The 24,089-nt window shown below is 36.6% G+C and overlaps 3 protein-coding genes and 1 long non-coding RNA gene across 8 annotated transcripts; 3 read left to right on the top strand and 1 right to left on the bottom strand.

The window, feature by feature from the left end:
• Positions 1-476: 476 nt before the first annotated feature.
• On the top strand, positions 477-13,656 carry LOC124414943. Its single transcript, XR_006930086.1, has 3 exons — positions 477-514; positions 1,150-1,237; positions 13,643-13,656. It is a non-coding gene; the product is annotated as an uncharacterized LOC124414943 (long non-coding RNA).
• On the top strand, positions 1,408-22,171 carry LOC124414930. Of its 2 annotated transcripts, XM_046896120.1 has the most exons (6): positions 1,408-1,844; positions 2,040-2,229; positions 2,904-3,169; positions 11,327-11,330; positions 12,754-12,757; positions 22,161-22,171. In XM_046896120.1, the coding sequence occupies exons 1-3, from the start codon at positions 1,494-1,496 to the stop codon at positions 3,167-3,169; spliced, it is 807 nt and encodes a 268-aa protein (XP_046752076.1). In that variant the 5' UTR covers positions 1,408-1,493; the 3' UTR covers positions 11,327-11,330; positions 12,754-12,757; positions 22,161-22,171. The 2 variants fall into 2 exon arrangements, with proteins under 2 accessions (XP_046752076.1, XP_046752075.1); XM_046896119.1 differs by lacking the exons at positions 11,327-11,330; positions 12,754-12,757; positions 22,161-22,171 and having other exon boundaries at positions 2,904-3,291.
• LOC124414923 (protein lines) lies at positions 6,741-10,401 on the top strand. Of its 4 annotated transcripts, XM_046896112.1 has the most exons (3): positions 6,741-7,700; positions 7,789-7,995; positions 8,074-10,401. In XM_046896112.1, the coding sequence occupies exon 3, from the start codon at positions 8,105-8,107 to the stop codon at positions 9,866-9,868; it is 1,764 nt and encodes a 587-aa protein (XP_046752068.1). In that variant the 5' UTR covers positions 6,741-7,700; positions 7,789-7,995; positions 8,074-8,104; the 3' UTR covers positions 9,869-10,401. The 4 variants fall into 4 exon arrangements, with proteins under 4 accessions (XP_046752068.1, XP_046752067.1, XP_046752066.1 ...); XM_046896111.1 differs by having other exon boundaries at positions 6,741-7,518; positions 7,789-10,401; XM_046896110.1 differs by having other exon boundaries at positions 6,741-7,557; positions 7,789-10,401.
• Positions 15,974-18,267, bottom strand: LOC124414936. The gene is made up of 5 exons (XM_046896127.1): positions 18,051-18,267; positions 17,700-17,772; positions 17,507-17,600; positions 17,246-17,428; positions 15,974-17,124 (listed from the first exon to the last, which is right to left on the bottom strand). The coding sequence occupies exons 1-5, from the start codon at positions 18,090-18,092 to the stop codon at positions 16,836-16,838; spliced, it is 681 nt and encodes a 226-aa protein (XP_046752083.1). The 5' UTR covers positions 18,093-18,267; the 3' UTR covers positions 15,974-16,835.
• Positions 22,172-24,089: the final 1,918 nt, after the last annotated feature.

The raw sequence follows: 24,089 nt of genomic DNA, 5'->3' as shown, positions 1-24,089 counted from the left end.
ATATACAGTATGGAGGAAGCGTGGCGACGGAAAACCGGCGAAAGAGAGGAACATAGTAAGATGATTATTTCTCTCTTTCTACAGCAAGAGCGTACCTATCGTAATTGAGTGCCCCAAGCACTGCAGCGATATTGTAATACGAAGAACATGTCCTACACATGCAAATGCACTAAGGGGTCAGGCGATTGAAACAAGTCGGTAAACTGTTGAGAAATATATGATTGAGTGACACAAAATTGTTGATACAAACCCTATCATAACCTAAAAAATGAGTAACGTGAAACTTACCGATGAAAACTAATAAAACCTTCTATAACATCTTGCTCAAGTTCGCACGTAGAAACATTTCCCTGTCATGATTTCATTCATCAAGTATTGAAGTCTGCTACAGGCAGTGTTTATAAGCTTCCAAGGTATGTTCAACAAACCCAGGGCCCTGTGCAACGAGCGTGAGTGTTCGGGGCGCTGACGTCAGTCAACCAATCGCGAGCGTGCGAGACAGAGAAAGGTACTCGTCTTGAGGTGCCGCTGAAGTGACATATATATATGACATGCCAGGTCAGCGGGGCCTTTAAGGCCTTTAAGGCATATATATATTTCGTGACGTCAGAAGCGGGGAAATTGGGTGAAAAAGCCTATACGAATCCTGCGATAACGAGAGTATGAATCTTATTTGGAAATATTTCAAATCGTAGCTTGAATAATAGTGTACGTGTGAATCTCAGTCACTGCTCAGGCAAATCGCCGATAATGTTTATAATAAAGAATGATGAAGTGAATAAAATCACGCGACAACAAACATGGCCGATCGGAGCTACCGCATGTTGAATATTCACTGATTGCACTGTTCCACAATTTCTTTCACCCTCGCCAGGGAGATTCACACGTACAAAAGCACACACGTTATCCGGGAAAACTTATACTATCAGTTATTTTTTTGTAAACATGGCTCGATTCGTATATGCGTTTTTCATGTGACAGCAGCCCGTTTATGGTCCACAAGAAGTATGTTCCGATCTGTAACTGACATCATTGGTTGGATCTAACAGAACAAGCCAATGAAATCAGCGGCCTTAGTTCACCGTTCAACGTTCAGAGGCGCTGCACGTATTTATGACGTCACGATTTGATATTTTCAAGTCAGGTCAGCGGCACCTTAATATTCCCCTCTCTGTGCCGTTTTCCACTTACACGAAAGGGTATACAAGGCTTCCTCCATACTGTATATGCTCTAAGAGTTGAATACGCATGACGTCATGTGCGGGCACATTCTCAATTGCCGAAGCGACAGATATGTGCAAGAACACACTTTGTTTTTTTACACCATGGTGCCAGGCATCTACGCATGCGCACAAACATACATGTATATGCATACATTCGCACACACGTATGTACATACATGCATGCACAACTGATTTCGGGAGGTTAAGTTTTTTGTGCTTTATAGAATTGGTTTCTCATTAAAAAATATACAGAATCTATAACACCCAAGGATGTCATCGGCATTGTATTGTAGTAGTAGATGTATTATGCACACAAATTATCGCCGGCTCAATGTCACCGCATTTATCAAAAAGAACAATAATAATACCGACCTTGCAAAGTATAGCAGAAAATTCGCAGTGAATTCAGTTTTATCTTATCGAACACCGTCAACGCATCGTTATTTCAGCACTCAACAAAATGAAAATATTAAAAAGCCCGATATTCCGCTTATGGACTTTCCTACAACATCTAACCCGGCAATCTTTCAACTGCTTAAATCCTTTCTAGCCGTTAAATTCGGTATTCCTAGAATCGACCGAGAATTTGACTTGGATGAATTCATGACAGGTTCAAAACAAGTGTGTATTCATTTATTTTAGTTTATTTTCCTTGCGATTACTCTCACAGTATTCAGTGAATAACGAAGTAGAAAAACAAAACTACCGGCTTACATTTATTTATTAAATTTTCCCACTTTGATGACCTTCATTTTCATTCATCTCCATTGTTTATTCTACGCAGTACTCCCTCGTGCAGATTATCCATTGTTCCAGGCTGTACTAGTTGTATCAAACGCTTTGTCTAGAGAAGATTACGAGAGTTTGGAAGGCCTTGTTACCCCGGACGCTATAAAGATTCTAAAAGACAATGTATCTCGAATGAGTGACGAACAAAAAGCAGAGATTGGCCTGGATAGTAAAGAATTCCTATTCTATTGTCCTATCAGCATTAATATCCGAAATGGTGAGGATTTACAGCTCGTCCTGGTCACATTATTTCTTTATGAATATGGAGTAACTTAATACAGATTTCAAAAAGCTTTTATCGCCATTCTCTGATTAAAAAAAAGCCAAATTTTTCAAGCTTCGATAGTCAACATTTTGATGAATTTGATCCATATTTAGCACTCAAGTGCAACTGAATTTTATAGGCAAATTTATTTGAAATAATATTTCAAAAGTTATAAAAATTGTACGAGTTCATTCAGTTATATTAGTTATTAAAATCCAGCTAATGACAACTTTGGAGAAATCACTTTATTTAATTATTTATTCCATAATGAATTTCACGTTATGTATTACCTTCAAGTTGTAGACCCCTTGCCCTACAGTCCAAGTTCAAATGGCACGTGCCATAATCAACAGCAAGATAGGCTACATATTGAGGCATTTCATGGTTTTGCTGAGCATTCGAAGTTGTGTCAATATATCTATAAATTCAAATGAAATATTGTCACCAAGGTGTTACTGAAATTTCTTTCTAACACAGTGTGTAATAATTTGTCATTTTTGTTCTAAGGTATGATTACATCGGTAATGTTCGATATTTACTATTTGATATCATTTCTAATCTTTCGAAATCGGTTATAAAATATTCACAATCTTATTGTTACTTATTGTGGACACAATTGTTTCCAGATAAATCATCGAAGATTGTCGAAATACTGATGCTATACCATTTCTTGCGAAATTGGAAAAGTTCACAAGAAGATCATTCTGACGATGAGGAACCAATATCCCCGATGGAACGGCTACAAGTCGTGCGGACAGCACTGCATGACCCGGCTTATCTACAGCACGCTATTTGTTGTAACTATAGATTTGTCAGACAATATGGCCATATGGATAGTTCATGGCTTATTGATATAGTGAGTCAATGCAGACTGTGTGATGTGAAGGAATGAGTGTTATAGATGAATTTCTAATAGTTGTACATCTGCAGTAAAGTTATCAATCAAGAAATGTTTACAAAATTGGAAATGCCACTTGATACAGTTTTGTTTACAGTCATAGATTTGTTCAAGTAGCATTTTCAACATAGACATAATAACTGTCTACGCTGCGATAATCGAAGCAAGTTATTTTAATTTCGTTGTCATGTCAATAAATATATTCTCAAGTATAAGACTGCTCTTTCGTCATCACATTTGAATACACATTGATGTGTATTTTACAAACATATGATTACAGCAAAATGCTTGTCAGGATGGTTACAACCTGATATGATTGTAAAAACATGATAGTCTATAAAAAAAAGTGTAATTCAAGTTTAATTGAAATTGAGCTAAAGATCAGGTGTGTAAAATACATATTGTAACAACAATCATCTAATTGTTTCTGTCATATTGCTCTATTGAATGTTTGAAAGAAAATATTATGTGGGCACAAATTTTGAGAAATTTAAAATGACTGTGAGATCAGTTATGCAAACTTTATTCAAACAATTCCCTAATTTCAGTCAACACGGTAAATTTTTTTAAAACTGAGTCAACTTTGTGAGAGTACTTGATAACCTGTATACAAGGTATTCCATGCGAACTCGACAAATGATCTTCCTGCACCAATCTTGATTTTGTTCATAATTATGCTATACGATTCTCCTGATTTTGAATAGGACTTCTGAATTATTTCCGATTTTTATTGCGAACCGTAATTTTTTTATAAATTTTTAAAGGTAAAATAACGTAATTTTTTTAAATATAGAATCAATTCTCAAAAGTTTGTCAATCAAATACGATAATTTGGGTCATTTTGAAAGATTCTGGGAACCATTAACATCACGTTCACAAATTTTTACTTTTTTCATATTGGTGTAATAGATTTTGAAAAATAGTCTCTATTTTTGCATTTGGCTTAAAATAATGGCCTTTCGTCGGTGAATTTGTGAGAATGTTTTTGAAATTTCAAAAAATGGCGTTTTTTCACCTTCCAAAATTTTTTATGTCCTCCAGACCCCACATTCCTTTCCCACTGTCGTATCCCTTACGTGCGCACCCAGCTTCTACTACATTAATATGCACCCAGGGTACCCATCTATGGTTTTTATCATTTTTTGAGTGCAGATGCAAACTGAACCATCTGAAATCAATTCACTTTATCAAATAAACATGAACAAAAAGTATTCCAGCTATCTTCAAGTCTTATAGGACAGTCCAGTAGCCACAAAGGGAAATTGGAGTAAAGGTTCCGAGCGCTCCACAGGCAATGCACAGTTAGTTTTGATCTTTGGCAGTTGGCACATGTTCGAAATGTTAATAATAATGGTAGTAGTGTATTATGGCTTGATTTGTTTTTTTATTAACCTGTATTATCTCAATAAGATATTTGTCAGCATTAAGATTTATTTCCAGGTGACTAAATCATTTTTCGTCCACAAGTGGGAACTCGGTTACTCCGCACCGCTACACGTTTTTAACCCCTAAATTTTTCTAGTGAAAAACGTTTCTTGTGTTTAAATGCGGAAAAAGCTTTAAAATAAATTGAGTCACGAGAATCAAGAAGCTCAGATCGAGAGAAGAATTTCAGAAAATTAATAATAAAAATGTGAAGTGTGGCACCCAGGTGCGCATATAAGGGTTATAGTCAATTTATACCCTGCACCCTCTCCTTATCTTCATTCAGCTGCCTTGATTCCCGCACCGAGTCAACAGGTTCATCTCTAAACTGCAACTAGCGAGTATCCTATATTCTCTAAGCTCATCATTTCCATCCTGACTTTTGAACGAATCACTTATAACTCATTGTCAAAGACAATAAATGTCACTGGTTACTATAAAGACCCGTTGTACACCTCGAAAACGCGGGGATGCAAAACTCCTATACCGCTCAAGCGATCAGAGTGAAACTTGGGCAGTTAATGCCTTATTTTGGCAAAAAGTGGTGTGTCTTTTTACTTTTTCAAAGTTTTGAAAAAATTTTTACAGATTGGTTACCACTCACAGAAATTGGCCAAATTTTCACAGTTACACTGTATGGATTGACCTATCCGGTATGATGCCACTCGATGGTGATGAAATACACATTTTGAGCCCAGTCCCATGAGATTTGATGGTGAAATGACGAAACGGCAGCTGATCTGGCTTTCGATTATGAAGAACACCGAAATCTCATTTTGGTGACATTTTTTACCGACAATACGCGCATGCCGGTAATGTATGCGTGTAATGTCGGTAAAAAATTACCGGCAGGCATGAAAGGTCGGTAACAAATATCGCCAAATTGAGATTTCGGTGTACTTCGTAATCGATAACCAAATTAGCTGCCATTTCGTCATTTCACTATCAAATCTCATGGGACTGGGCTCAAAATGTGTGTTTCATCACCGCCGAGTGGCATCATACCAGATAATTCGATCCATTCAGTGTAACTGTGAAAATTTGGCCAATTTCTGTGGGTGGTAACCAATCTGTAAATTTTTTTTCCAGATTTTGAAAAAGTAAAAAGACGCTCCACTTTTTGCCAAAATAAGGCATTAATTGCCCAAGTTTCACTCTGATCGCTTAAGCGGTATAGGGTTTTGCCTCCCCGCGTTTTCATGAGTAAGGTTTTTTGTTCTTAGGTTATACATCCGCATCTTTTCTTCACAGTTTTTGAAATTTTTCACACGAATAACTTATTAGAATTAGATTTAGTACTGTGCCTTTGATGATGGTTATGATGCTTACGATACTTTTGATGCACATGACGCACAGGAAGCTTCCCTCGATGTTTTGTTGGGAAGAACCGCAGAACACTTATTGTTATAATGCTTTCTGGATTTCTCTTGTAAGCTGAGCAATGATTGGCTGTTGCAAGATTCTCCCAGATGGTAACATTGCTCGCCACGGTGTTACACCGCGCTGCTGGCTCATCGCGTTCGAAAATTATCGCACGTGACTAGACGTATGCGACATCGGGGTATTGGAGAATACCAAACACGAGTCGCATGCGACTTGGTCTACGCGATATAATTATCCTTCAAGATTAACCTTCAAGAACGTCGTGTAATAAATATATTGCTCGAAACGTAGATTTGAATATTTACTAGGAACGTCGTATGGTGACATAAGGGGAAATCACTTACAAACACCTACAAACGGCCTACAAACGATTAAAAAAAAAAAAAATTACTCATTTGGTTGTAACGATGAGCAGGTACCTAGAATAGAAATCTTAGCAGGTATATGGAGCTTTGTGTAGCCTATGCGCATAGCACAGTCCAACGTAGGCCAGACGACTAGAGATGTCTCTGCTTACCACGCATATAGTCCTATACGTATAATTCCTCAAATTCCTTCCACAATGCTGCACAAAATTCAATCGAACGATTGATAGTTCATAGTTGGAATACACTGAATAAATAATCATTCATGGCTTTTCTTATGTATTACGGTAGAGATCAGTGATTACAGCTGTTATGCAATTTACAGATATACTTTCAAATTTACATTTCAATTTCGAAGTGTTTCGCGCTAACGACCACACCTACAGAATTTTATTCGGCGCTGGTAGTCGGCGCGCGTTTGCCAAACCATCGCTGAATAAATAGAAGAAATAGTGTACGGTGTTATTTATAAAGGAAAAAACTTAATGAGGCGCTTTTTATAATTATTTAAACCGCTTGGGTGATAATCATTCTACAGTTGTTTGCGTAAATTTAATAAATAGAGTTCAGTCCGTTATGGAATGCGCTAGGGGCAGCTACTGTATTACGCAGCTCCGCATGATGCCAGAATAAAAATTTATTAGAAATTCAATTTAGTCATATTTTTCACCTCCCTGAATGATTATTTATTCCATTAACCTAACGAGCGATTATTCATCGACCATTGGATGGCAAATGTTTTCAAATAATTCGATATTAAGTATTTTTCATCTGCATAAAGATACGTGGATGGGTACGTGGCAACAAGGCAAACTTATTTCTGTCGGGCGCCTTGCTGCTGTTGCTGCTGCTCACAACTTCCTAGTCAAAAGAATTTCTTCGTGCGCAAATAACATTTGTTATTAACTGTGCTGTGAATTTAAAACTCAAACATTCACAAGCAACATATAATAATCCGAGCCCTCCTGAACGGTTAGCTTTGTGGTTAAAATCGTCCAACCAAAACTGAACAATTAATTCGCTAGGAAGCGTCGGACGATTGTATTCTACTTTCATTGAAAGTGTTGTATTCCCAGTGTTAAAATTATTGACCTACCTACTGTATCCCGTAGGTTAAACAGTGCAATTTGCACCATATAAAACCAACAACCAAATTCAATTGTCATAAGCGTAAATACCGTCTTGCTTCACCCTATTAAGGATTAAATGGTAATATAATTTTCGTGGTTATATACTGCACAGACAGACATTACATAGTTGCATATTGTGTTTGTTTTTTTTTCTTACCCACACGAAAATGTTTGTGTATGAAGTAATGATAGAGTTATAATACGACAAAAAAAAAAATCAAGGTAAGCCCTGTTAATATTTAAATTAATATTGAATGCCAAAATCAATGAATTGTTCAATTCAAAGTAAATTTATTTTTATTTATTCCAGTTAGCAAAGCTGGCCACTGTTACGCAGAGGAATCTAGTAATTCGCCACTGTTATTATCTGAGCCGATGTCAATTTTCGAGTACATGAAGTACTTTGAGCATCATGGGTATTTTGGATCGAGTTTCATACTGGTTAGGAAGATAACTTGACAAAAGTTCAACGGCGTTTAGTCGAAGAGAGGAAGAAAAAAAGTAACTGGACTAACAAACAAACACAGCGAAAAAAGAATCGGAGATATATATATATATATACACATTTTTTTAAACTTTTGCTAATGGTACTGAGACGAAATCGCGCTCATCCTCCGAGTACAAAAATGGAGGAACCAGCAAAAAAGAAACAAAGAATTATCAATACTGACGAACAAGATGAAAATAGCAGTATGACAACGGCGATGGTGACGGAGATAGAAAGCTTTCAAAACAGTCTCCTGTCGCAATGTCTATGCAATGTCCCTGTGAGCAGTTTAAGAAAACCGTTCACAGGTAGTACGGTTCAGGCCGGTGACGGTACCTACAGAATGACAACGCTGTCCGAATGGGAGCCGGACAGAACGTTGCAATTCATTAGCGCCCTTCAGCTGCTCTTTGATCTAGCCATAAAACAGAATACTAGAGGTATAATGTGTAGCAGGGTGGCCGATGTGTGTGAGGCTCTGTCGCGCAACGAGCACGGTATCATAGACCAAATACTAGATTTATCATGTTCACCAAATAAGTTCATATCATTCACCGCGAGCAGAGCCTTAGCCTCTTTCTTCATAGTGACCAAAGAAAACATTGAATTGTCGTGGCTGGACAGACTCACCCAGTCTTTGGTCAGTACACACTCACCGAGCCAGATGCTGTTCACTTTAGACGTTGTTAAGAGGGTGGTTGAGCACAAGGATGGCAGCACTCATCCGTTGGAGGATGGCGAGAGCTTTACTTCACCCAGGAACTGTAACACCTTGACAATATCGGATCCAGAGAGCCTGGACAGTACCCCGGTAAAAGCAATGTGCGTTAAAGCTCTGGAGTCGAAGTGGAACATTTTAGTATCCAAGTTTGATAGTATTTTAAGCTCCTATACTCCTCAGCACGAATCAGCGGTAATAATGTTCCTAGACTTGTGGGAATCCATAATATCCGTTAAAGCCAACCTGTCTGTTGTTGATACGAAACTGTTCTATTCCCAACTTGATAATTTGGTTGTGTTATTGAACTCCAACGTTCCTGGGATCATTTGGAGGCACCTTTTGGGTCTACTCAATGAAGTGCTTTGCTACGGCAGCACGTTGGCTCTTCAAGACGTCCTTCCCGACGAGCCATGCTCATTGGCTCATTTGGTTGTCCGCGCTGTTAAAGACTGGAGACTTCTGGACGCTTTGCCGTATCGCCATGGATCAGGGAGATTTGGAGGTGGTTCCGGGGACGGAGACCGACCTTTGCTACAGAAAGTGATTTTACTTGTTCTCAAAAGTGTCGCTGTCACCGTAAAGGAAACACGAAGCGATTCCAGTGACTCATCTCTCGGCTCAGAAGCCGAAGATCTTGACGCGGATATGGCTGTTATTGAAAGAAGTATACGGGAAGTACTGCGTCAGTTGGATCAGTGTGTAAAATCCCTGATGCCTTTTCATCCAGAAACACCGCTGTCTCAATGGGTTGTCCAAATGTTTCACGACCAAGACGATTTTCTCATAGAAGGCATGGTTTGTTGTTTGGATGTTGCAGTTGGCCTATTTTATCGGGGACCTCCCCAAAATGATCTTGGACACATGCTCAGCCCGACGTTAACTTTTGTTCAATTTATACGTGCAGTCTCTCACGATCCGGATGTACTTTTAGATCTTCTAGTTAGCAATGAGACTTGTTTTCTCTTGTATCTTCTCAGATTCTTGAAATATATCAGGAGAAATTGGTCAGAATTTATAACCTGTTGTGCAAGAGAATTGGATGATACAATGACTGTTTTAATTCGGCTTAGGCTAGCGATAGACAGGCTCGTATCCAAGGCTCTTTTTCCATACAATATAAACCCTGTTCTTCGTCTGTTAGAAAAGTGTGAGTCATTTTATGAAGGAAACATTGAAAATTGATCAAATAGTCGGGAGTTGCATATAAATAAAAAGTATTTTTTACTATTATTTTCAAGGGAAGAATTGTTGTTTTTCCTATTGTACATATAAATAATTCCTGATCAGTAAGATTGTACATGTATTTTTATAAAATATATTTTAATAAGACACAAACTCGACATCTTCCATCTCATAAAACTGCAGTAAATTTTACTTCGTTGATTGGGAACAAAACAGAGGCATGATTCAGCAATATTGTGCTCAGTTCTGAGCTACCGGCAGAAGTTTTAGGTAAAGTATGTACATATACAAACGCACAAAAAAAGACTTCGTGCAAGCTATAAGATTTTCATTTTGTTACATCGAGTGAATATATGTATATACAGTAAAAAATCGATAAAGGACATCTTGTAGGATAAAAATAATACATTTCTCGACATCATGTGTTACAGTGCCAAATTTTCGTTTCCAGTCACTGCTGTAGTATATTTAAAATTCCTTTACTTTTCATTGGTAATGTCTCTAAATTATAAAATAATCGTTACCAAGAGTCTCAAGAGATGTATTTCTGCATAATAATAAATACAAGTAGCAGCTTTTATAAGCTTTTCTGAGGTTCTTGACGTCTTGAATTGCACCGTAAGGTCAATCCTCCAACGGCATACTCACAGAATATGTTTATAGGGCAATATTTAACTCTAGAAACTAAGTTTCATATGAATATATGTACAATATGCATTCTGTACTAAGCTTGTTTGCATTAATTTACATAAAGAAATCAGCATGTTCAATGCATTTCAGATACTTAATTATGTATTATTATTGAATTAGTTCTTATTATGGACATAACGAATGCTATTTATACTGTAGAAATTAACTCCAATTATAGTGTAAAAAAAAAACTCAAGGTGCTACAAGTTTAATTAAATTTACGACTACCGATTACGATGAGACATAATAGTCCTTTTAGATATGCAAATTTTTATCATCTGAGACACAAAGCCATAGAAAAGTGTATTTAAAAATAAATAATTCATCAAAGACACGTTAGACACGTTACTTTCATTGGATAAAAAACAAAATAAAAAATAATAATTAACGCAATTTGCACCTTTGAAATAAATTTTTTTTTTTTTTAATATGCATGTCTTATAATAGATTGTGAATATTTATTTTTACTGTTAATTGTACATTAGAATTAAGAATATTAATTGTATAGATCCGCGTTTTTATGATGCGATATTTTAAATATTTTTATGTCTTTTGTATATCTTTCGTTTCATTTAATCCATCCTCTTGGAAATTTATAAGCACAACTAATTCAATTATTTCTTCGCTTTTGATAACCGTTTCCGCACCAATGGTACTTGTTAACGTGACGTCAATGAGAATCTTGGTGTGACAATTTGTTAGCAAGCTATTTGACTGCTACATGAATAGGATTTTGCGTCGATCATTTGTTCGATTTCAATCGCTGAGATGGGTTCTAGTTGAGAAAACAAAGTCTTACTATTTCACAAGTAAATCCGAATGTATTTTTTTTTCTCAAATCTTTATTTCTACTGTTTCGTTAATAGACGCTACAATCAAATAACGACTGTCTCGTTTCAAAGAATAGAAACGAGTTCACGTTAGTAATGCATTGCCAGGATTGATCAACAATCATTTACTCAGAATGTGGCTTCACTGCATTTACAACTCCATTCCTGATCTTTCTTACAGTGCATCTAGGTAAAATTTGCATTTCACTAAATTTGAATATTTGATACCATGACTAATTACATTTACTGGTGTTCTTCGTTACTGTACAAACTATGCCACTTTAGTTTTGACTAAAGAAAGATTTTCTTTTTATTATTAAAACTGTACGAAGCTGATTGAGTTGCTTCTTTATTTGTTATTTGGTAACCATTTACGTTAACTTTATCTTTACCTCAACGAAATGTCCCTTTATTAATATTTTTCTTTTTGCTCACAAATACTTGACGCATTTATATTAGAATGGTGAGAATAATAGCTGGGTGAAGCTACTTTCAAAAATGTAATTATTGTTGAGGACGTCCATTAAACGCAGTCAATCGTTACTCAAATTATAAATATTGATGTGAAAGTGTCGATAACGTTCGATTACGGAATTTCGGTTATAGTTCTGCATGACTATAACTACAAATGTCCAATAATTTATTTACTTTCAACATAAACAATAGGCTGGAATAGAGTCTTGTACTTGCACGGTTCGTTTGCTCTTCATATTTATTGGCAATAACAAATAAAATGTTGATGAAAAAATTGTTACTTGCGAACACAAAGAAATGTCTGGACTAAAGCTGTTTTTGTATTAATGCAATTTGACCTATTCGAATTCACACAAAAGTTGCGCATTCTGAAAGAATACAATTTCCATGAATTCAAATATTATAATAACATCAGTTACTGAATCAAACTGTTCGAATTACAGGCAACAACGCATGTAACAGTTCTACCTTTATCAACCAAATTATTTTTGCACTGTTCTCACTGTTGGCAATAATATTCATGGCCGGAGAATATTACGGGATTCTATAAGTAATCACAAGTAAAATGATACGTCACTGCACTATTTTCATGCAATGCTTACACCAGGAGAGTAAATCACTAGAACACGAATGTGAATTGTGATTTATTTTTCTTACCTTGAATATTGTATAAACATAGTGCTGTGAAATATCATTATACTCTTTATGCAATCCAGATAAAATCCCGAAAAATCCCTTAGTTACTGCCTATAAAAATGCGTACAATATAAAGATAACTCTGTCGGTAAGAGTGCAACAGTTATATAACCCTCAGTACCGCGAAATTTTTTTTCTATAGTTCGAGTACAGTCAATATCATGAAATTTTTTGTTGTAAGGATTGTTTATTTAGTTTAGTCGTAGCCTTCGCAAAGGGTTCTTGGATAAATTCAAATTCCCAATGTCATAGCGAAAACACTGGGCTCAATTGTCTATTGACAATTTCAAATAAGTAAAAAACCCAATGTGCTCAAGTCCGAACTTATTTTAGACATGATATCACTTTCTTCGACGTAGAAATTTTGTACTGCCAATTTACTATACTCCTAGAGATAATTCTTTCAATTTGGTACAAAAAAAGTAACGTGACATGAGTCTACGTGGAGCCAAATTTTTCTTTCTTATCCTCAGACCCGATTGCACTACTATATGGTCAGTTCAAATAGAAGCGGAAGTTAATATCCACAATTATCGACCTTTTTTCCCAACAGTAGGCTTCAGGGCTTGGTGTTTAGGCTCTTTAGCTTATGGCGACGCGACGATATAAGAAATTAAATCAATTATTTTTAATAAAATTATGAAATATGGTTCCTTGCACCCAAACTGATCATTGTGGTCGTATTGTTTAATTGCGAAAGGAATTTCACCCTTCGATTCATTGAAACTGTGGAATATTTGAAATCGACGGCACTTAAGATTAGTATTAAAAAGCACTTTCCTAATGCGTTCGGAATAAATCTCAGCTGATTTTTTTTTTTTTTTGCTACTTTCACAAAAAAACATGTATAGGCAAATTTCTCCACTCTATACGCCGAAATGGCAAGAAACTTATTAAATTCTTGGTATGTACAATACTTATTCTCTCGGCCTATCGATTTACAGTATGTATCTAATAATGTTCAATAATGGTACTTCAATGAAATTGCAGTAAACGTTATCGTTGTCGACCAAAGCTGTATAAAGACTTTACAGAATTCGCGGACTGAATTTTCGTAAATGATTAGGTGTTTTCGAATCGTTAGTGCAAAAATGATCGCAAACGGTGAAATTTTCCAGTATTATGTCACGCCCGATACTTTTAGGCTAGTAATAATTTCTTGAGTCTAAGAAAAATGGTTTTCAAGACATTTGACAGGAAAATTCAAGAGCTGGCGAAAATCAATATGGTTTCATATTGAGAAACAACGCTCATTCTCGGTTCAAAGTAGTTTTTAAGTATTATTTGAAGTGAGACAACATGATCCTAAAAAAATTGAAGTATGATACCACTTACTGGATCTTAGAAACTTGAGAATCTATACCGAAAAATTCACTTGAACACGTGCAGGCGGGTGCAACAAAAATCACCCGATGTTCATTTTTGACAATGGATGCCAATGAATGTATGTACCTGGTGACGTCGGACCAATCCCGATTCAGCCCAGTAAACGAAGAAATATTGAAACGTATGATTCATGAAAACGTATTACATGATTGAAAAATCAATCCGGATCAAACGATCTATTGTTTTGAATATGCGTCTTCAAGATTTGGTTTCTTTCAATTTTCACGCAGTTTGAATTCAATTCAATCTGCAAACACACAATTCCCCAACTTTCAACTTACCTGAAATGAATTTTAATATGTCCTGAACAATTCAAATTCTATCAATTAATTTTCATTTGAAAACTACAATTATTTGAATTCTTTTAAATCCTTGGATGGTATTAGCAGTTTCACAGTTTTCTATTGGTTTATTTTTTTAAATCTAGTCAGTCCGTAATGAAACATTTCGAATGTTTTCATGGTTTAGAAAGGATTTCTTTGCACATGTCGAATTACACTAATGTAAGTATGATTAGTTGTTTTTTAAAACTGTAACAATACGTGTAAATCCCTTGTAATCGATAACCACTTATTGATATAGAAACATATTCAAGTAGTCATCCAAACTACTGTTTTAAATTGTGTCCTGGGATCGGAAAATGAATTCAGTCAATTAAAAATTTACTATTGTTTTCAATCTTTTTCCGTTTACTGGGATTCACTATATTCTTCCGTCAACGCATTAGCGTTCAAACTTTCAAAATTTTCCTTGCTTACAATCACGTATACAAATGTTTTCAATACTGATGAATATCCATTTTTTTTCATGCATTTCGACAGTGAATTTGGATATTTATGCATTATACAAGTTTCCTGTTTTACAAACAAACAAAGAAAGGGATTTAGTTGAGGGGGTGTGTGAAGGGGGGGAAGTAGTTGAAGCTTCCTTACCCCTTAATATACTGATTTCCCTTATCAAAACGTGAACTTATGCTCCCTTACTGATACTAAAATCCTTCAAAATACTGATGCTAGAAGATTACTAATTTTTTTGATTGAATCGTTTTTAACAAGAATTGATACCCTGGAGTAGTATAAAAATCGATCCGTTATTAAAAACTTTCCAAAAATTAATATTTTCACACACCTTGTGGGAAAAAAAATCTTAGACGTACAATTGTTCGCCATAATTTATAAAATCCACTAGAAAATTACCATCTCATAAAGTCGACAGTTCTAGGAAATGATGCATTTCCAATGCAGATAAAGTAGCTGTTTTTAACGTCATGCAACATTTGACTCGATGTCATTTAAACAACCAATGACTCATTACAACTGTATCTTATTGTTAGTTAAGAACTCTATTATCGAAAGCCAAATGTAGCAGAATCACTCACTACTGCATTATAAATTGAGATCAGTAATTGACTTCCTAGCTTCACTTGTGAAATTGAATTAAAAAAAGTTATCAACAAAGATACATCCATGATCAGGTATTATACTACATCACTGTCTATCTCCGTTGTTTGTTGAAATACAATATTCCGAATTCCTTATATTTATTCCGGATATGGAAAGAATAATAAACATCATTTGATGACTTGTTCGTGATAAGTTCATTGTGTTGGAAATTGGGTACTATCAATCATATGTCGTAACTCAAATAGAACTCCTGTCCTTGATTCCGAGCAGTATTTTAAGCAAATAAAAAACCACAGATGACGTTGCAAACAGCTATTCCACAGTTACAAAAAATATCTGCGTCGAATAAATAAGAATGCAAACACTTGTCGATAATTTTATTGCTGTGACCTCCATTGAAAATGCATTTTCTCCCGAAATTTTTACCTCTACAGGTTAAATATGGTTTAAAGGATTCTAGATATTATTTCAGAAAATTAGTCGTTTTGAAGTTTATTTACTTTAATCCCTCAAAGAATAATAATTTTATACAGTCTTTAACAATGATTCGATTTAAATTTCACGTCGGAATATCAGTTTTTATTAGAAAAAATATAATGAAAAAATTTAGTTTTCTTCTAGGATCAATATTTGAAGAGAGAGTCAAATTTCGACCACACCCCCTGCTCGAAGAAACTACGACTGGATTTTGAGGTCGCAAGCTATAGCTAGACATATACTACATACAGTGTTTGAAATCTACTATTAAATAGAACTATAACAACGAATATATAGTAGATATTTACAATAACATTCTCACAAACAGACTTTCGACTCTTCAAAAAACTCAAATTGCCTACATTTCTACATATATACGCTTGCATAATTCTAATATGTATAAAAAGAAGTAGCTTAAATCGAAATCAAGTGTTATATATTATCATTTGTGTTTAGTCTCTTCGTGAATAATTTCGGTGCAAAATTATTGCAGTAACGAAAACAAGCTGTGCCGCTGTATAATATACCCATTTGATTTTAATTACATTATCTGTAGGTAACACGTCAGTATAGTCATTTCTATTTTGGAAAATAGAACTCAAATCGTTTTAGTACCCAGAGTCTACTATAGAACCGGCTAACAAAGTGAGATACGATTATCTCCAACTATTTATAAATTTGAATGCTATAAACAAAAATTATATAGCCAGCCTTTCAGAGAAGGCTAAATCCAAAAGTCGGTCGAAAAAAATTTATACAGTATATCACGTAACAAATATGCTATTTAGGCTTTGGTGAAGTCACATGCTTATACTTTAAAGTCAAATGATCACAATAATCACGGATTTTCGAGTATTCGGTTAAGTATGTAAAATCAGACATACTAAGTAGACTTACAATCCAGATACTAGTGACAAATTTATAAAAAAACTCATTTGCGTGTGTAAGGCATTGGCACGCCTGTAATTGAACTCACTGCAGCAATCGATTGACGATAGGTGAGAAAATTGACTACGTGTCGTAGTCTTCATCGATATTGGCAGTGTTGCTGTAATTCGACGTTGATTTATAGGTTGTATTTACGCTGTTAGAATTTGTTGACAAATTGAGTGGGTTTACTTCAGTGTAAAAGTTTGGTTGGCTAACATTAAACGATGCAGGCAACGGCGATTGAAAATTCGAGATTGGTGTTTTAGTACTTTCGCTTGACAAAGCAGCACTGGGAAATCCAATCCCTCTGTTCTCTCTTGCGTTGGGGCGAATTGGCGTAATGGTTACCGCCGATACCATATTCGGTATTCTGTAGAGATAAAAAGACAAACGAGTTTGGATCTTTGTTCATGATCAATATAGAAGCATCATGCAAATTGTTTGCTTTAAATAATAGTTATTTTCCAGAGGATATATTAAAAACATCATACCCTGTCGCATCATGTCTCGAAACAGGTGGATAAATGGCTGGGTTTATTTGCCCATGAGGCAACTGAGGTGCAGGAGTTGCTGGCGGTGTGGGTACGTCATCGTCAGGACTGGTAACATCAGGAAGTCCCTTCACCAAGTCTTTCAGAAAGTCAAAGCGACTTTCAGAAAGGATACATTGCTTCCTTCGGGAAAAAATTAAATTTTTTATATATTTAGCATAAGATAATTTATGACAATTAATGTGTGATGCATATACTCACATATGAGACGGACTAAGAGTTTTGGCATTTTTGGCACTCGTTATTTGCATTGTTTTCGTTAACAATGATTCTACAAATAACTCTAGAGTTCTAGGTGATTCCGAGTTAAGGACATGAATAGTGTGAAACAAACGAGGAAAAAAAACAGACCGCAGTAATTCTAATAGGTAAGCTCAGTGTATAAAAAGGATATAGATTATGACAGGAACAGCTTGAGCAACTTTTCCTACTTCTTCGTCCGTCTGCATGATCTTCTTGATACGTCCCTGTGAAAAAACGGAGTAAACGTGCGAATGAATGGTCAAGTGTGGTAAATTTTAGGTTATGTTTTTATTGAAAAATGTTGACCACAGATAAGAGTGACAGGTTGAAGCCTTTAAAAAATTTTACAAACATGCTGATTGTTTCATCGAAATCTGAAGGGTATTTTTATAGAATTCAGGTTTCTGAATTGATCAAGTCTGTCAAGTTTATAATAACAATAAATAATTAAATACACGATGAAGTAGGGTTCGGTTTGTTTAGTATGGTTAGTATAACTTACCGCTGGGAAACGAGCATTGTATTTTTTTTTCTTGCTTGGCATTGTACAAAATTATAAAACGTTGCCTTTTCACAAATAAACACCATCAAGTTGTACACATTACCGTAAACAAGTTATTATCACTCGAATTCTCAAAATGACTTTTGTTGTCTTAATTTCTAACTGTGAATACGAACTACCTTCGACTACGAAAACCTCGGCGCGTTCTAAAATCAGCCATGGACATATGTCGTTCCTAAGTCCGTGGTCGTTCGTATGTCCATGGTCGTGAAGTCATCTTTGAACCATCCTACAGGCAAGAAATAGGTAACATATAGACGGACATTCGTTGACTATACATTGAATTCTCGGAAATGGTGGGCTTAAGGTGCTTATGAAGACCCGTTGTACACCTCGAAAACGCGGGATTGTAACATTCCTATATCGCTCAAGCGATCAGAGTGAAACTTGGGCAGTTAATGCCTTATTTTGGTAAAAAGTGGAACGTCTTTTTACATTTTCAAAATTTTGAAAAAAATTTTACAAATTAGTTACCACTCACAGATATTTGCCAAATTTTCACAGTTGCACTGAATAGATCGACCTATCCGGTATGATGCCACTCCGCGGTGATGAAACACACCTTTTGAGCCCAGTTCCATGAGATTTGATGGTGAAATGACGAAATGGCTGCTGATCTGGTTTTTGATTATGAAGTACACCGAAATCTCATTTTGGCGAGATTTGTTACCGACATTACGCGCATGCCGGTAATGTATGCGTGTAATGTCGGTAAAAAATTACCAGCAGGCATGAAAGATCGATAACAAATGTCGCCAAAATGAGATTTCGTTGTACTTCGTAATCAAAAACCAGATCAGCTACCATTTCGTCATCTTACCATCAAATCTCATGGGACGGGGCTCAAAAGGTGTGATTCATCACCGCCGAGTGGCATCATACCGGATAGTTCGATCCATTCAGTGCAACTGTGAAAATTTGGCCAATTTTTGTGAGTGGTAACCAATCTGTAAAATTTCTTTCAAAATTTTGAAAAAGTAAAAAGACGCTCCACTTTTTGCCAACATAAGGCCTTAACTGCCCAAGTTTCACTCTGATCGCTTGAGCGGTATAAGAGTTTTGCATCTGCGCGTTTTCGAGGTGTATGTACAACGGGTCTTTATATGCATCTTAAGGGATGCATTCGATCATAGATATGATCATAGATGAAAACTCAAAACAGTCAACAATTATTTTATTCAAAATAATTTCTGAATTATCCGGAAGTGTTCGCGGTCTATGGTTCCAACAGCGTCTCTGTAGTTTATTTGCAGGAGTGTGTTTGTTTTATTAATCGAAGGGATATACATACCTCAAAGGTCGCGAGATCCTTTTACAGAACCTCAGTAATACTACGGCTATTGTTCAAACCGCTGAGAGTGTTATTTAAGCATTAATCAAGTCTACAAAATCCCCTAGAGTAAAACTGCCAAGAGAGCAAAGACTAAACGCCGTATTATAGGCAGGCATGTCTTACACGGAGTAGTTCCGTCGGTAACGATACCGTAGACACAACCAACATATATCCCCAACAATACTACGCTTGCATCTATACTTATATCCAACGCTTGCATACACCTATAAATATATACCTATTTTTTTATATTATCAGAATGTTAAATTTCATCAATTTATATCTCAATATCTCGAAATATATAAACCAAAACATTCTTCTTAAATGATCAAATTATTATCCTACTTGCGTTATTACTAATATTATTATGTTTGAATTGTTACTATTAATCCGCTATTCTTACAACACCTAAGTATCTGGGAAATTATTACGCTTATTCCCGTGTCAAAGAGATAAGGCAAAACTAAGTTGATAAAATAATGTTGATTCCAAATAATATTACAAGCTTGTACCACGGGCAAATCTGGTTCATACCATGTCACACCACCGCCAACCTAAGGCTAGGTGACGCTACTCAAATTCTCAGAATCAGTGCGCTGCACTGGCAACGTTGCAGAGCCTTGAGGGATATATTCAATCGTAGATGAAAAAGCCTATCAGCCGATATTACTTTACCTTTAATATTAAATGTTAAATATTATGAATAAACCCTGAAGGCGAAGCAACCCCGCAAACGTTACTATACATACTTAAACGCAACACACTCCCAATCACCTGTTCAATCTTGCACACCTGTGCGCTCCTTTTACACAATTATTAAAATTCGATAATCAACCACTCAGCTATTGCTTATCTAATATTAAGGACATTTTTAGAATAATTCTGAGTCCTTACATGAAGCCACCAGCGAAAACATCCAAAACTCAAATTATTAAATATTATAAAACCGAAACAAGAGAGCTTGGGTAGCCACCTAGAAGCTAACCGGGCTTTGTAACTGTTACCCTGTCGCTCCGCCCGGAAGCATTATTTTAACTAAATTCGTAACTGTTACCCTGTCGCTCTGCCCGAGAGCATTAATTTCCATAAATTTGTAACCATCACCCTGTCGCTGTGTTCCAGAGCATTATTTTTCATAAGTTTGTAACCGTCACCCTGTCACTCCGCCCGAGAGCATCATTTGGTGTATTTTGTACTTTTAACTAAAACGTGAATGAATAAACATTTAAGTTTATTAAAAATTAAAACCCTTTAATTTTAATTGACCGCACCTCAACTACCTGGTCCTTCGCCGCTCCACGAAGCTACCTGTTGTGCAGTTCCTACCAAGTTCGAGCAACAAAGGTAAGTTGACTTCTAAATTACCATTATAGTGAATTCTTTCCAAATCATCAACCCCATTACGCGAATTTATCAATGTTGCCCATTTCACTTTAGTGATTAATCGATATTGGCGACCCACAACTACTGATTGTACTACGTCCCAGTTCATTTTCGCGACTCAATTTCGAGTCTAACTCTTAAGTTGTCCGGAATTGACTGTTAGGACGTCACATCCTCTACACACACGGTGGCTGGATTTCGTGATGTGGCAATCCCCGCCAGCCTCACATGCAGAACGACACCATTGTGTTTCGCACACAACAAACCTCGCGTAAACTTCAAATTATGACGAAACTACAATGAGAAAGCGGAACTCGATCCAAAATGTAACAGAGTCAATGTACATACATACCTACCCGTCCAGTCAGACACTCCGTGCTTAGACATCTGTAAGTTACTGTAAACTGTGGCAAAGTCGGAAAATGGAAGAAAAGAAAACTTTACGTAACTCTGTTATTTCTCTGTTTTTCACAGCTCTGTTAGTCGGAAATGAGTAGGATGTTCATGTATTCAATATGTTCCTCTTCACGTTTCTTTCTTTGGGCGTCACCCAAGACTGATGATGATAACGTGGTGAGGTTGCAGTACCATTTTTTTTCATCGCACGCGCATGGAAAGCGGGTCAAAAGTCGCGAATTTCTTCAAGTGTTGTAAGGTTGGATTCGCGCATGTGCATTTCACAATTGTTTCACGATTGTCCCTTGGGAGATCACTTTCGTCCTAAGGGAGAAGAAATTGGCCATTCGCGTCCCGCAAAACTACCACGCAAGGCCCGACCACTTCTCACGCAGTTGTCATAAAAACTATCGTGTGTGACACGGAACAAAAGTTGACGATCGCAACTTTCGTCCATTGTTACACAATATTTTATTTTCACTCTATTCCGTTATATGTATAACAATCACAGCCAAAATACAATTAAAAGATTGAATATCCTACAACGTCATGTCGATATAGAATTCGACAATGAATCTGAACCATACGACTTCACAGCTGGCGGAAAACAATTAGGAGCGAGACAAGAATCGCCATTTGACATGATGTCTTCGGTACTGACAATGAATGTAACTCGAGATGCGGAAAATACAACAGCAGGCAGCCGCGCCTCCTTAACTTGCAGCGTTAGTGTTCGGGGATACGAGGGTTGGTAGATGACGGAGGGGGAACGCGTTACTTCTTTCAGTGATTCTGACGGTGGGATCGACTGGACTATAATTGTCGGAGATGCTGAGGATGGAAACACTCGCGATTACACCTGCATGGTGAAGATGACCAAGGATTCGCAGGCTGGTGGAAGAATGCTTGTCACGGTGATACGTAAGAGCCACTCTGAGATAGTTGCATTGAAAAAATGACAGAGTAAATTGTTCTCTCCGAGTCAAAACAACTCGCGGATTGGTGTAAATAATTTAGATTACTCGACATACCGAATTAGGTTTCGAAACGCTGTGTCTATTCCGTTTTTTTGTCTAGCGCCCCTCAGAAGAATTGATTGTAGGAGCTGAAATCGTGTATGCGAGACGGCGAGAGCCGACAGCACTGTTGTGCGATTTCTTCGAATACGAACGTTCGAACTTTGAGTGGCGAGACATCATCTCGCCCAACAATGCTGAATTGGAAGGCGTCCCCGTTACATCGAATCTTAACAGGACTAACGTCAGAATGATCTTGTATACTGCGGATACCTTGCACTCACACCCTTCTTGGGTATACGAATGATGGGCAATGAATTACAGACTGTCGAGTAAAGTAGGTTTGGTTGAAATAGAAAAGCGGTCGGAAATTGTTGAAATCAGTTTTCCGGCCGAAGTGATAAAATCTCTCCAAGACGTTAAATCTGTGCCTATAATACGGATCTTCGGGTAATTCGAAGTACGAAAGGAATTCCAACTCTGCGAGAAAATAAAAACTTTGCGTAGTGCGCGATCTCACGGAACTCGTGAGTATGGGATATAGGTATCGGAAAGCATACAGAGACTATCAGAAAAATGCACGAAATGCAATGACTTTATCACGTGTTTGAATACCAGGTAAATAGAATATACTGATAATTCATTATCATGGATACTAAATCTTTCATAAGAGGAAGATGAAACACTTGCGAGTCTTTCAGCAGTCGACAATGATGCGTGACATCTGGCCTCGCTAACGAGAAACATTTTCGTGAACATATTAAAGTTAGGTACAGATTCGAGTGACTATTTCACAACGTGTTCATAGAGGCTGCTTATTTATTCGTCATGCTGTTCAAGGCAGAGTTTGAGCTGTGGCTTCGCTTTCCTTCGCCTTTTCTCTTCTTTTTTTCTCTCACTTTTCAAACTTTATGGAAACGTTGGTGTTCGCCGTGCTTGTTGACACGCCGCAGTACAACCGCCAACCGTAAGCGACTCCAAAAACCTATATTGTTGTGAATTCAATTATACATATTGAAGCGGACTCGCGTTTCGAATAAAAGTGGGTATACGAGAGCTTCGTTGGCGGAATCAATAGAAGGCGATAAATGAGAAAAATTGAGAAAAATACTTTCAATGGTTACATGTGTTTTCAGTTTCGAGTCTGAAAGAGGACTGTTTTTACAATAGTAATGGTTGATACAGCCTATGAATGATGAAATGAATCCTATTCAGTTTATGACATAAGAACGCTTAGACTTCTTACGTCACTTGCCGACTACTAGATCATTTGAAAGGGGGGTAAAACGGGTGATTTTACCCTTTGTAACAATATGTATGGACATTATTGGGTATTTTTATTTTATTTTCTGTATAAAACTTACAAATTTCAATACGGCAAAGTACAAGAGAGATAAATGCCATTGAATGTTTGCTAGACTGTACTGTAAACTGAAACCTTAGATATTAGAACTAGAATTATTGAAGTTAAAAAATAAAATGAATTTCATCTGCTGTAACATCCAATAATTGCAGTAGAATAAATTCATAAGTTACCAAGAATATGTGAACTTTACTGGACGGTATTCGGTTTATCACTTATCTGTAAAGTTATGAGTTTTGAAAATTGACGTTTCGAAGTTCGTCCGATACAAAAAATACGTTCACTATACACGATTTTTGTATCATTTCATTGTTAACGCGATACTTCCGTACAAACAATCCTGCGGTCGCAAATTGTTAGCCACTGGTGGGAATGAAATCAGGAAAATGTCACGTCCGGTGAAACACAACGAAGTTCGTGGTTCCGGAAACGACGTTCATTTCCGAGGAGAAGCACGCGGCACAACCTGACGATGGACTGATTGTGTG

The sequence above is a fragment of the Diprion similis genome, chromosome 14, assembly GCF_021155765.1.
Source record: "Diprion similis isolate iyDipSimi1 chromosome 14, iyDipSimi1.1, whole genome shotgun sequence".
NCBI lineage: Eukaryota > Metazoa > Arthropoda > Insecta > Hymenoptera > Diprionidae > Diprion > Diprion similis.
This window is presented reverse-complemented; position numbering and strand designations above follow the sequence as displayed.

Excerpts from the sequence above, each read along its gene's own strand:
- LOC124414930 (XM_046896120.1), top strand. The coding sequence starts at position 1,494 with ATGTCATCGGCATTGTATTGTAGTAGTAGATGTATTATGCACACAAAT. Across the intron at positions 1,845-2,039 it reads TCATGACAGGTTCAAAACAA|GCTGTACTAGTTGTATCAAA; the intron begins GTGTGTATTCAT and ends CCATTGTTCCAG. Across the intron at positions 2,230-2,903 it reads CAGCATTAATATCCGAAATG|ATAAATCATCGAAGATTGTC; the intron begins GTGAGGATTTAC and ends AATTGTTTCCAG.
- LOC124414923 (XM_046896111.1), top strand. The coding sequence starts at position 8,063 with ATGGTACTGAGACGAAATCGCGCTCATCCTCCGAGTACAAAAATGGAG.
- LOC124414936 (XM_046896127.1), bottom strand. The coding sequence starts at position 18,092 with ATGCCAAGCAAGAAAAAAAAATACAATGCTCGTTTCCCAGCG. Across the intron at positions 17,601-17,699 it reads AGCTGTTCCTGTCATAATCT|CTAGAACTCTAGAGTTATTT; the intron begins ATATCCTTTTTA and ends ACTCGGAATCAC. Across the intron at positions 17,125-17,245 it reads TCGAGACATGATGCGACAGG|AATACCGAATATGGTATCGG; the intron begins GTATGATGTTTT and ends TTATCTCTACAG.